Below are 14094 nucleotides of genomic sequence, written 5' to 3' on the forward strand. Positions count from 1 at the left end.
TAAGTGACCATATTTGAACATCAGCTGAAACTATTTTGACCACTTGCATTTGTACTGTAGTAATGCAAAATGATGTTCTGTCAGAACCACATTCTGAATGTACTGTAAGCAACTGCATTCTACAACAAATCGCTTCAAGGTATTTTGCAGTGATTCATACTAAAAAGCAGATTGAAAACTGGCCATGAAAAAGAGAGAAGAACAAACCGGAAACTTCCACTTTATAATGAAATACGGGATGCATAGGAGATAAAGGGACAGATATTATACTGTCCCAGAGCACATTGAATCAGAACAAGCAGTTTCTAACTACGATATGAATGATTCCCTAACTCAATGTGTCACAGTCTGTATCACAATGATCCTTCTTTAGATGGCCTTACATTTAAGGCTGTGAGACCATTAGCAAAGAAGAGTTTTGTTTTAAAACAAAAGTCGACCCAACATAATAACTCAGCATGCCCTTCCTTTTAAACATCAGTACTCAGAAGCAGTTTGCAAATGCTTGGATAGAAACAGTCTTGCATCTCAGTGAAAGCAGTCTCACTTTCCCAGCCACAAAGCTCAGAATTGCACTCAAGAAAAATGAGTCTTAATTATAGTCCTGATTTAGGAAGTGTCTGAATGCCGGAGAGAGTTTAACTCAGTTGAATTATTGTGTAGAGTTATTGATAATATGGATATTGGAGTCAAATTTACAATACTGCAGAAAGTCACGGTCAATCTGAAAGGAGACCATGCACTCCGACCTCCTCTAAAGGGAATGTCATACTGTGCCTATTTTCCATTTAATGCATCACGCAAACCACCCACACGGCCCTACAGAGAAGGTCTCCAAAGAGCTTTTCTTTAAATAGATGGTTGGAAGCTACATTCTAGCTACCTGTGACATACACTACTTGATATTCAAAATAATTACTCCACCAGTCACCTTCTCTTTTAATTTAAGGGAGTTAAAAATAACACAAAATGTCAAGTTGTACGCAGCTTCTAAAAAGATTTTTCTCACTGCAGGGAGTTGCTTGATTTTTGTTTCAGGATATTACCAAGTGATTTGGATGCTAAAGTGTCATTGTTTGCCCTCAAAGATAGACTTATGAGATGATGCTATTCCATTCTATTTTCAGTATGGGAAACTACAGTGAATGAAACAATCACCGTATTTCCAAGTGGATAAAAGTTTTGAACCTTCACCTTCACTCACACTCATATTATTGCTGCGTGATTCCATGAAAGGCAAAACTTCACAGTGGACACATTCTTAATGGAACTCCCTGTGTTCATTGAAATAGTACCACAGGATATTTAACATCCAATTAAACCAGTAAATCAGGTGGGACCCTGGTTTAACATCTTGCCTGAAGCACGGCAACTCTGACAATTCAGCCTTTCCTTACATCTAGAGCAATACATTGGAATTGTTGGTAGACTTTTTACAATTTGAAAGCCTAGTGGGGTAACGCATGGTGCACTCAAACATTTTGTAATATAAGACATTTATATAAATCAACATAACCAATACACTAAATCTTTGCTGAAGGCAGAATCCAACAACACAATAGCCCCATATAATACATTCTGTTAACTGGCACATGCTGTGCTCAGCTGTAAACCAGAGTTATTGTTTGGATTTCCACTGCTTATTGCAAATAAACTCTTGGGTTCATATGTTTTTTTTCAGCTCTATCCAAATCTGGGAAGGAGCTATCTTAATAGAAATAATAAATCTTATATTGAAAATGATGCAGTCAAATGGTACTTTCCTATGTGTACAGTTCAACACTTATTTTGAATGGTATGAAGGTAATGATCTTTGCTCAACTGTTTTTGATGTAGTGGTGATTAATTTTGTAGAGAATTGAACTTTTCATAAAGAGCAAGTTGGGGCTCTTGTATTTAACTGGAATTGATCCTGCCTTTGGAGAATGAAAATTCAGGATCATACAACCTTGAAGGTCAAAACCATTGGACACGTTTTGAAAATGAGTTTGTTTTACTGCTGGTTTCCAAATGGTCAAAATTCTCCCCCTTCACCACTTTAATATGTATTGTACACATATATCTGAATGCCTGCCTGTGGTACACATTGCTTTAGCTAGTAACACACAACATTTACCTCAAGACTTGACTTATGTATCTAAAGAATAGAACAGATTGAACAAAATAAGTAGAAGAGATAATTTCACATTCATAGCAAAACTGGTTTATCAGATGCACTTACTTGGCAAAATTGTTTTGTATCTGTTCTTAGTTCCATGGCAGGGAATATTCAGCTCTTTGGGATTCACAAAATTCATGGGAATTTCCTGTTATTTCAAGAGATTAAAAAAAAGCAGCAGAAATTCCAATCTGCTTAGAACACCGTACATTACTTAATAATTAAAAAAACACACATACAACTGATTTCAGGTAAAAAATTTCAGAATATATTTTGGTTGGATATTATGTAATTTTCACCGAAATATGACGCCCAAGTTTATAATATGTCCCCCCCAATCTGCAACACAAACAGCCTTCTCTCCAGAGGAAGTAAATTGGTGATATTTATCTCAGAGCAGACTGGGATATAAATGATGATTCTTATCCAGATTCAAAACTTTTAACATGTATCGTGGGGTTAATGTATTAAACATGTAACACCAGTCAAACTGTGTATGGATGGATCCCTTTGCCTTAGTAACCTTGTATGTTAATTTTCCCCCCCCATATCTATACTTTAGGGCTGCATAGAGTTATATCAGTTATGCAAAAGCAATGAGAACAGCTTTCTTTTAAGAAAACAAAAACGTGATCCTGAATTGAAAGATCGCAGTTCTTTGTCACTGTATAATAACAGGAACATGGTCACTGATACCTATTCTGTTATGTGTGCCACAAGCAATGAATTGGCTGCTCTGGGCTATGCATTCTTCTGACCTGTACGTGTTTCTTTTTACAAATGTTACTTCTAACTAACTGCAATGCTTGTTTTTTAAACTGTATTGCTTAATTATACATTTACAACTAGATATTATTTATAAATTCTTGATGGCGTGTTTCAATTTGTACCTCTAAACTGGCGTTTACAAAATGAAACTTACTACACGAAGCATCATACCGTGAATTCAGCCTCAAGATACTGGGAGCTCTCCACAATTTCTCTCAGTTGCTGTCGAGTGAGAGTTCGGCTGGCAAACTGCAGGTACTCCATGGATATTCTCTCCCGCGGTGTAGGAGCAATACTGAATGTTTCAACGCTTCCCAAGGTATTCATGTCCAGTGTAAGAGACACATTCGAGCCCCTCCTGTACATCAAGAAAAGAGAATTTGAAAGGAAATCAAATCTGTTTTCCAGGTTTCTCCTCTGTAACATCACCTGACTCCACCATTTCCTCAGCCCTCAGGCCGCTGAAATTCTTGTTCATGCCTTCATCACCTCCAGGCTCAACTATGAAAACACCCTGCTTGTCGGCCTTCCCAACTCTTCTCTCCACAGGCTGCAGGTAATCCAGAACTCTGCAGCTTGTGTCCTCTCCCACACCAAACTCCGTGACCCCATCTCCCCCACTCTCGCCCAACTCCATTGGCTCCCTATCCTTCAGAGGATCCAGTTCAAGATTCTGGTCCTCACCTATAAAACCCTCCATGGCCTCGCCCCACCCTACTTCTGTGACCTCCTAACCCCCTACCAACCCCCCCACTCCCTCCGCTCAGCTGGCTCTGGCCTGCTTCACGTTCCCCCGACCCACCCGCCCCACCATTGGCGGGAGAGCCTTCAGCCACTCTGCCTCCAACCTCTAGAATTCCATCCCCCAATTACTCTGCCTCACCCCTTCCTTAACCTCCTTTAAGTCCCGCCTCAAAACCCTCCTCTTCGACCATGCCATCGGTCACCCCTCCCTTCTCCCCCTCTGACCCCACCTCGGGTTTGAAATGCTGTACTCTGTCCAGTGCTTTGGGACGTCCTCCCGACGTGAAAGGCGCTATACAAATGTAATCTTGTTGTTGTTGTTGAATGTCTCCACAAGCAGCGTTCCCCATAGGAGTTGACTTACAGGTCAGCCAGATCTTATATAATGGCGGAACAGGCTAGAACAAGCTGAATGGCCTACTCCTGTTCCTATTTTCCTATGTTGCTATATTCAGTAGAAGCAGAAGGTCAGACAGCATCTGACCAAAGCATTCACCTGAAACATTGACTCTCTGCATAGATGCTCCATAGACCTCTGTTTTTATTTCAGATTTTCAGCATCTGCAATATTTTGTCTTTTGAGCAGAAGAATACTATTTCTACAAAGTCTCTGAATCAAATCCTGGTGGTAAGCCACCTTTATTTATCCAAACATGATTAGCCCATGAGTTGTTTATTGGGAGCAGCCATTAAGAGGTACACAAGAGAAGAGTCACCCTCAGATGCTTCTACCTTACAGAGTTTTAAAGATGAATAAGACTTGTGAGTACTAATGGACATCCTATCCTTGGGCACTGAACATCTCACATGTTGCAAAGAACTAGCTTTAAATCATGGTCTAAAATAAATAAGAATGAGCAGAATACTGAATTGGGAAGCTCCACACACACTTCTGTTGAATATCTAAAACTACCTGGTCAATACATGCACATTAAGCAACAACACTTATTTAACACCTTTCACATTGGGAGAACATCTCAAAGTGCTTTACAAATACTGAGTGGGAGCCCAAAGTTGGCAGGGAAATGCAGGAATTGGGAGGGCGGGGGGAGAGGGAAGGAGGGTGGCTGAAAGTGCAGTCAAATAGGTTAGTCTTCAAACAGGATTTGAAACAGAGGAAAGAAGAAGTGAGTCACTAGATTTGGGGAGAGAGTTCACAAGCATATTTGGTCCTCGACTGAAATGAGTTATAAAATTCAATAGCAAATGTGCTTTTTTAAGAATAATATCACCAGGAAAGCCCTGCTTTGCAGATGGCGTTTTGCTCTCCAGACTATTGCCAGACTTTGAATCTTGAACAGGAAAAGGAGGGAGACATAAACGTTTAGAGATTACTGCCGACATTTTGTTTTCTCCAGGTAAATAGTGGTGCTGGAGAGGATCAGGCTCAGCAGATCACATGGGCAAGAAGGAAAGTCAGTAGCTGGCTTCAGTATCACCGGTGTTTCCAAAGCTTCATGTGGGTGGTTTATGGAAAATCAGATGAAGTTGTAAATTTGTGACATAGTGACTGAATTTTAGATCTACACAGTTAGTGTAAGCAGGACTGGCGTTAAAAATGATTGATGGAATATTTGTTTTAGAAGTCTCTAAAAGGAAGCTCCACCTGCCTACCACACTGGACCACCTGATTAGTTCAGGCCATAAATTACTAGGCAGATCGTTGTATAGTATTCATATTTTACTAAAATTATGCCATTGCTCATTGGTTTGCAAAAGGTGGCTTATCAGATGATGGCTTCCAGCTGTTTACTGAAGCACAATAATTTCTTTAAATACTCACTCTAATGTTTGTTCAGCGTTCTCCAAACACGGAACGCCCAGAGCGCTGATCTTCGGCCTTCAGTTAACTTTATGGGTTGGGGTTTGACTAAACTAAGCTTCTATCCTCAGAGATTCATTGCACTTTAACCTTTCAAATTCAGATGAGGGTGTTGTTTCCTTTTTGTGCATTAAGTCCCTACTCTCTGAATACCGTTTCTCTGCCATTCCAGCCTAATCGGCTGAGCTCAATGAAATGCCAAGTGAGCAGGTGGAAGGAAGACATTAATTAGCTGGAGGATCAGGGTTGGCTATGGTTCTGGATGAGGGGTTTTCTTTCAGCTCTAAGAGCAAACGCCTGCCAGAGCAATAACAAAAATGTCATTCCCTTATAGGTCTCAGGCGAAGGAATGTCTTCGAGCCCGTTAGGATTGCAATGTACTTATCAGACGTAATGGAACAAATGAGGTGTGCTTGACTTTCCTGCAATTGTACATTGCATTTATGCTAAAATATCGTCTATTCAACAGTGAGGTTTGTAATGTATTATGGGGCTAAAAAGCCTTAGAAGGTCTCAGGTGAGCTACAGATGGCATAGCTAACTTCTGAACATAGATTGTACCACCGTGTGCAGCTCACCCAAATACATCTGTTACAAGTGCAACCACTTGAGTTTTTGGTGTAAACAACCAAGTATTTTCTTTTCAGTTAAACTGTAACCTCTAAAGTGAACCTATGGACATCTTAAGCACTATATTGAAACTAATCTTTGCATTTGTTAAAATGCATAAAACTGGTCTTGTAGTGACTGAATTTGTTGTCAAACATTTATCCTGCACTGCTCTGATGCACATCTAATAGCTATGTGGCAAAGGCCTGGAAGCAGCTATGGAACTGCCCATTGTGTGGGTGAAAGAGGCAAGGAATATCTGATAGGCATGCAAATAAAATGACAATTGCTCAAAGCATTAGCGGTCTTAAAATGCTTAATATCTCCTAAAGACCAGCTGGTAATTTTTATAAAGTATATTAGGAGGTGATGGTAGAAATTGCTCATCAGGAATGATACTGGTGGGCTTGAAAAGGAAACAATAGTGGCCCCAGATAGTGGCAGTTGTCACAGAGAATAAAATGGCTTCCAGGAGGGAAGTGGTGGCAACCTGGGAAGTCCAGTTGAGGCCTCAGGGAATGGAAGCAGGAACAGGCGGGAAAGATTAAATGCGAAGGACCCCCATGTCAGAAGCTATTAGTTTCTCCGATATTCTACAAAACCACCTCAGCGGAAACACAAAGATTTATTTCACACGAGCCGATTGGTTCAAGAACATCTCAAGGAAATGAAAATCTTTGTTTAAAATATTAAGTGCAGACAGGAGGAAACTCTTCTCTGTGCTTATCATGCTGTGTGAATGCACCATTCACGAGCTTGGATATAATATGGGATTTTTTTTATTCATTAGTTGATAGCAGTCAGTTGTTACAGCCTAAAATTTCCACAAAATTCCATCTGTTGTAAAATTTATGATTGACAGAATTGTGGAAAATTCTCAATTTCCATCTTAATTCAGAAGTTGATTTTTAATATAAAACTGCAGAAAAACAGCATTGAAATTAAAACTGAATTGAAGAATTTATTTTACAACCAAATGGTCCTTGCAGGCTAGGACTGGATGGAATTTTAGGCCTCAGATCAATTTTGTTTTTCATGGAAATCTATCAGCGAAAGCAACAAGGCGGTGGATGCCATTCTTGAGTGTGAGAGGTGCTTTATATGCACTGCTATCTAATTACAGTATCAGACTTCACTGGCCAGTTATTTAGTAGAGCAAACATTCTGCAATTTTAAACATGACAAATTGTGTTTGGAAATTTGTGGTCGGATTTTGGTAGGAAATGTTTAGGATCACTGGAAACCGGTTTGTAAACACCAAGTTAGCTTTGATCCCTGTGCAGGAATACAAATTAGAGATAGATCTACGTTGTGTCAAATAGGGAAAAGCTTGATGTCACATTGGTTTGATATCAAAGGGTGCCAGAGACAAGGAAAACACTGGTAGTTGTACTTTCACATATATACATTTTGATTTTATAAATCTGATCTATGAATGTTATTATATAATAAACTGCATTGAGGGTACTTTATTACTTAAAGATCTCACAATCCTATTTGAAAAGAAAAGGGAGTTTCTTCCGGTTCCCCAGATAAAAAANTGATCATTCACTTCATGGCTGTTTCTGGGACATTTAATTGTATGTAAATTGGCTGTGGTGTTCACCTACAAAATACAGTCACTATACTTTACAGTAAATCCTGTGAAGCACGTTGTGCCACCACAACAACATGATCAGGCACTATGAAATGCAAGAATTATTATGGTTATTTCCAGATTCTAAACTAATTTTTTGATTGTATTAAATCTAGGTTTTGTCTGTCTATGTAATTCAAGTAGATATACACAGATTGCTCTTTCAAAGATATGTAGAGTCTTTCTCCCAGTCAACCTGATTTATATTACTCTCCTAATCCAAAATTACCCCCAAATTTCAAATTAATTGGCTGTTCATCTTATTGTTTTATTAGATTTTGCTGATGCAGATAAACTTCTAACCAATTATATTTTGTAAAGTGCTTCGCATCATTTGTTTTTTTCTATGAAAGGCACTTAGGTAAATGCAAATTATTATTTTTGTTGCAGGATTGTAACCTGGGATCCAAATTATAAACAGATCTTAGTTAAAATATGTAAATGGCGGACAGCAACCCACTGGGATTAAACCCAAATATGAATAAAAATAGAATAAATATATTTTCGGATATTGCGAACAGATTCATACAATATGCATACAGAAACAATACAGAAATGTTTGGTCCCTTGCCTCCTTACGCTTGCATGTTATTATACACAAACGTTGCAGAGAAACAATAAGTCATAGTGCAGGAATGTTTTACATGTGCCAATTCAGTTTGATCCAGCATTTGTTCAGGATGCTGTCCTTTTAATGGTTTGGGCAAAGCAACAGCATAAGCATCTAGTGCGGATATCTGCTATAATCAGAATTACTGAACCCCGGCTCTCTGAACAATGAAGGCCACCTTGGATGTGACAAAGCCATTCCAACCTCAGCAGGTCAAAATGGGCTGAGGAAATGATTTTGACAAGAAATTCTGGACTAAGGTTTTAGCAATCAGTATCTGGTAGCGACAGGAACCACTCAGTATCCTGTGAAGGAAAACAGCTGACATGAGAGCAATTTCAGCTTTCCCCTTTTAATCATGCTTTCTAATGTACTGCCAATATACCTCTGTTCTGGTCGTGATAAGATTAGTTCACTAAATCTAAGAGGACTGACTTTACACAAATATTAGGTTACACAACCTCCGTTTTTTTCCCTGTAGATTCATTTTGCATTAAAATTAGTTTTTAGCACGCAAAGTAAGGTGTTAAAGACTGCAGTCTACCCAATAGTGACCTTTTCTGCTATTTTCAAGCTACCGACATTTACCAGCCATCAAAGTTACTAATATTGTAGAATATGTTAAAGAAACTCAAACATTGTTTCTTGATTTCAACATAAATCTCCAGGCTCCTTTGAAGGCGCAGTGAGTTCCTTCAGTCAGTAGATGAACCAGACAGAACGGGAAAATCCCAGGTTCAGTCCCAAGTTTCTGTTGGGTTAGCTGGTCTCAGTCAGGGTGGAAGTAAAGCTGGCTCCAAATACCCTGGGTCAGGGAAGGGGAAATTAGGTAGCATTCCTATTCTAGGTCTCCATCCATCAATTCCTTGCTACAAGGCATGTTTTGGATGCCAACAGAAAAGTACTGAGCATAGGTCACGCCTCCACATCCTCACAATTGAATAACCTGCCAATACTTACTACCAAGGCTTATGTATAATGATTACTCTCTGTGCAAGGTACTGGAGGGCAACTGATACCTGGGTCACCATGCTGCAGTAGAAGGACAAAGGAATCAACCAATTCCAAACAAAGAGGAGAAAATTAGTGAGGTGGGTGGTATGTCCCCACATTAGACCTCTTGGACCATCGCAGCTATTGTTTGTGCAATCACCATTGCAATTATACTCATGTGAGCAATTCTACAACCAACTACAAACTATAATAACAATAAGTACAAAGTGTTGTATGAAGTGAATGTTTCAATGATTTGTAATGTCATGGAATGAATTATGACAAGCTGCAAATTTGATTCAAACTTGCACTTTGCTGGCTCTGGCCTTTAGTTACCTATTTGGCAGACTCGCTCTCTTGTAGTTCCTGAATTGTTGACTGTTGCAATCTGGCTATTAACCACTAAACTGACCACAAGTGACCTACAGGTAAGAAACTTGCCTCTGTTGCTACCTGTAACCCCAAGTTACCTGCTAGTTCCTCTGCTCATAAGGAGCTAGCTCACTAACCAAACTAAGGACACACATTTAGTGCAGAATCTCTTCTCTCTGTGCTTGGTCTCTTTATTATACCTTCATCTCTTTTATACCTTAAGTCTACCATTATTCTCACTTTAAGCATAATTTCTCTGGTGTAACAGAAAGATATTATGGTATATACTCGCAGAAATATTTCATTGTTGAATTTTTATTGCTCAATTTTATAGTATCTGCAAATGTTCTAATGGTATTTTTGATCACATTACCTCACCCCCACATCTCCCTCTACTCCCCCCACCTGCACTGTGAAGCGCTTTGAGACATCCTCCCGATGAGAACTGTGCTATACAAATGTAAAACTATTGTTGTTGCTAAGAAAATTTATTGCTAAGAATTTGGGAGGGAATTTTACAGAATATTTGACAAATTGTTGAAATCAGTGTCAAGAACTTACAGAAAAACAGCTTCAAACTTAAGTGTGTATTTAAAAAATTGCTAAATTCTAGATGCTCAAAAATGCTATATAAATAGAGTAAATGGAGACCCAAGGGTAATTTTCTCCCTGAACTTTGAGGGAAAAAATGTCTGCATATTTGGTTTTATTAATGTTTAGGGTAGAAGCGGTGATTTTGTTCCCAGGCCATTGTGCAATAGAATACAATCATAGGCATAAAATGCTTGGCTGAAAATTATTCAATCCATAGGATTATTACTGTCCATACATGATCCTTTGGAATTTCTTTACTGTAACAAGACATGTGTTTATGAGAGCACAAGAAGCCTTGTCATTTGATCTTGATAGATTAAATATAAATTTCTATATTGATCTATATCTAGTGATACTATATATAAGATTTATTTTCCCATTAAGGAGACAATAGCAATTGAATTGTGCTTGGTTTAGTGCTACAGGTAAGCACCATCTGTGGCCGACCTTTCAGATATTTTGCTCTTTGCCCTCTGTCACTCTCTCCCAACATCCCACCGCCTCTCCTCATGCTCGCTCTACTTTCAAAATCTATCTAAAGACCTATCTCGTTGACTGTTTTGAGATATTCTCTCTACATAAAAGGCGCTATATAAGAGAAAATTACTGTTGGTGTCAGCAAGTTTAAATAAAAATATAATTTGCACAGAAAAATAAATATTCCACTCCTGCTCTCTGATAAGGTGAGCTTAACTGCTTCGATTTTATTCTCTTTATCAAATATATTGCTTTGGTCTAATTATTAACAGAGATCTTCTCCAGATTTCTACCTTAACAATAAATTACAACAAGGGCCTGATAAGATAAGTTCATAATCTAGATTTTCTTGGCAGTCATGTTGGCAGGGCTTTGCTTTTAAATGAGGTAATAACCTATCACTGTCAAAGTGTTATTGTAGTGGATCCCTTATGCAGGTCTGTCTATACAACCGGTTTGAGAGGAGGACAGGAGACGAGAGGAAATTGCATTCAAGACTTTGGCTTTAACATTATTTCAAGGCAGTAATTGCAAGACAACTAATTGGGCCAATTCTATTTTTTTACCATAAAAATGTGGACATTGCTATGTGCAGTTAGCTGCCACGTTTCGCCCACAAAATATACAGTTACTTCACTTTACAGTATATTGTGTTTAGAGCTTTGACACGTCTAGAAGATGTGATAAGGCGCTATATCAATTGCAAGGGTTATTATTATTATTATTATTTCCCTTTCTTGATCTGGATTGACCTGACTTCGTGGCTTAACATTTTACCTAAGTTTCTCTCAGCTTTTAGATAAAATTAATATTTTACAAGGTAATAACCAGAATTAAGAGTGTCTGGGGCCACAGATTTCAACACTTAAAGATCTCACATTCCTATAACTCATTCACTGAAGTTGTAATAACACTATCAGAGATCTGACCTGGACAAAAAAAGTGTTATAATCACTGATCTCAAGTTAGATGCACATTTAAAAATGTTGAACATTTATAGAGGAATCTAATCTGAAAATCAGTTTATGATTTTCATAAATGCGGCAAAGTATAATGAGCTCCAGTCTATAGTAGTTCAGTGATTACAAAAGGTTTCATACCTGTTTCTCCTGTGCTGTGAATCGTCATGAGATCAGAATAAATCTTAGTAGAGGAGTGGGATCTGAAGATGAATCGTGCATCTGCTAAAACTATCTTGAAGTGATGATAGTGTCAGCACATGGGTTCGTACCACCACAGTATAAAGGCAGTAGTGAGACTCAGATCTACTGATAAAGGATCTATTAAGATCTCTTGGACAACTGATTGTTTAATAGCATTAAAAAAACACCTGGTATCAGATTAGTATAAATTTCCTGCAAAGAATACAGTCAAATCACTTTACAGTATAACTTGTGAAACAGTTTTGAGATACATTGAAGAGCTACCTCATGTGAATGCAATATTACATTGTGTAACTCCTTTCATATCGGGAGGACATCCCCAAATTTTTATATAGTATGAAGGGCACTATATGAATGGAAGTTATTGTTGTAGCCTTTATTTTCATATTGGGATTGCTTTACATCAAGCTCCAAAGAAATACAGCATCAAAAGCAAAGTGCTCTTAAACACTCTATATAACTAATGCCACTTGTAAATCTCGATTAACTTTCCCTTTTGTCTTCCCTATTAAGATGTGCAGATAAAGATCTCTTCACCACATCCCATTACTCCTGCCCCTCCTCAAAGGAAAATGGTGGGAGCACGGACATTTTAATAGACTATTTACAACCATTTAAAAACTTTTCAGGGGAAACTACGATTTTAAGATTGACAACCATTACAGGTCTCTCATACTGACATTCATAGTGGATCACATACTGTACAAACATTGCATATACAGGAGGAATTATCTTTGAAGCGGTTCTGAGTGCAGAAGTTCACTCGTGAAGGTTGACACAGTTGGTCATGTCTTGTGCTTTATATTCCATATATGGGGATTGTGGTTCCTTTTTGTAAAAAGACCCTCTGTTTCCTTACTTCATTCAATTAGAGATACAAAACCTCCCACAGATTTTTTTCCGTCTCCCTCAAGTGAAGAAAACAGAAGCTCCCACTGGATTCACTCAACCTTAAACAAAGGGCCAAATTTTTTCAAGTTGTTACTAGAGAGAAAGTGTCTCTTGTTGGGGAGGAGCCAGTGTGTGTGCGTGGGAGCGGCGGGGGGAGAGGGGAGAAAAATCTTCATGGTTTTCTCCTCTACACTGCTGTGTTCTGTTCCTGACTTGTATGGTTCTTGTGTCACACAGTAACCAGAAAAGAACATCTTAGTCATACAGTACAGAGGAATAAGCCTCTTCATTGATTTTAATAACTCGAAGCTTTTCCCTTTTGACCTATCTCCACAAAGCACAAGTGAGTCACATGTATTTTGGGTATTTATGCTTCTGGTAAACGTTGGTTGATATTGTTCAGTTTGAGTGATATTTTTAAAAAACACTCAGCAGAAGCAGAAATTGCTATTATGCTCACATGCTATTTGCAGTTTTGTTCTGTAATTCACTTTAAAACATTAAAATATTAAGTCCAGGAACATACTCAACTGTAGCAGCTTCAACAGAATATTCATTGTGTAGCGGACTGACCATGCCCACTGATCCAAGACTCCTTGACTCAGTGTTCACGTATTTGGCTTCTGCCTCTGACCCGAGCTGCCCCCTGCATCCCCCCAAAATGCCCACACTTCTTTGACTGCACTTTCATCCATCTTTCCTCTCTCTTTATCAAGCATTTTGGGTTGTCCTTCCAACATAAAAGGCGCTATATAAATGTACGTTTGTATTGTGTTGTATGTGAATGCAATGACCAAAATTACCTCAGCCGCTTCCTCTATTCGGAAAACACCAGCTTAATGCTTAATGTCCCGCGGTCGATCCAACCCACCATCACTGGACGCTTTCAGCCAGTCTGACCTGCTCTCTGGAACTCTATCCCGGAGTCCCTCTAGTTCATCCGTGCTTCTCTGTCTACAAAACCTGCTTCAAGACCTATATTTTTGACAGCCACTATTACCTTCCACCCCACCCTCCTCCCCACCCCTCCCTGCCGCCAACCCCCCCCCCACACACACACACACACACAGCAGTCAGCTATGTGAAGCTCTTTGACAAGTTCTTCTGTAAAAGGCTCGATACAGATGTAAATTCTAATTGCATTTAAATAAATAGGTTAAAACCAAAAAGGAATATGTAAAAAAAAATGAATCCTAATTCTTGGCAGATGTGCTTTTTTTAAAAAAAATAATAGGCCATTCTGATATTACAGTCTGT

At 38.7% G+C, this 14094-nt stretch overlaps 1 protein-coding gene across 2 annotated transcripts in view; it reads right to left on the minus strand.

Moving 5' to 3' along the window:
• The window catches only part of LOC103185322 (protein tyrosine phosphatase receptor type R), a 71327-nt gene that overhangs the window by 15602 nt on the left and 41631 nt on the right, over window positions 1-14094 (minus strand). For both annotated transcript variants that reach the window (XM_007903754.2, XM_042335965.1), the window contains exons 7-8: window positions 3098-3284; window positions 2222-2306 (exon numbers count right to left, since the gene is read on the minus strand). In XM_007903754.2, coding sequence (XP_007901945.1) covers window positions 2222-2306; window positions 3098-3284 — 272 coding nt within the window. The remainder of the gene's footprint in view (window positions 1-2221; window positions 2307-3097; window positions 3285-14094) is intronic.

The sequence above is a fragment of the Callorhinchus milii genome, unplaced genomic scaffold (genome assembly GCF_018977255.1).
Source record: "Callorhinchus milii isolate IMCB2004 unplaced genomic scaffold, IMCB_Cmil_1.0 Scaffold5, whole genome shotgun sequence".
NCBI classification, from domain to species: domain Eukaryota; kingdom Metazoa; phylum Chordata; class Chondrichthyes; order Chimaeriformes; family Callorhinchidae; genus Callorhinchus; species Callorhinchus milii.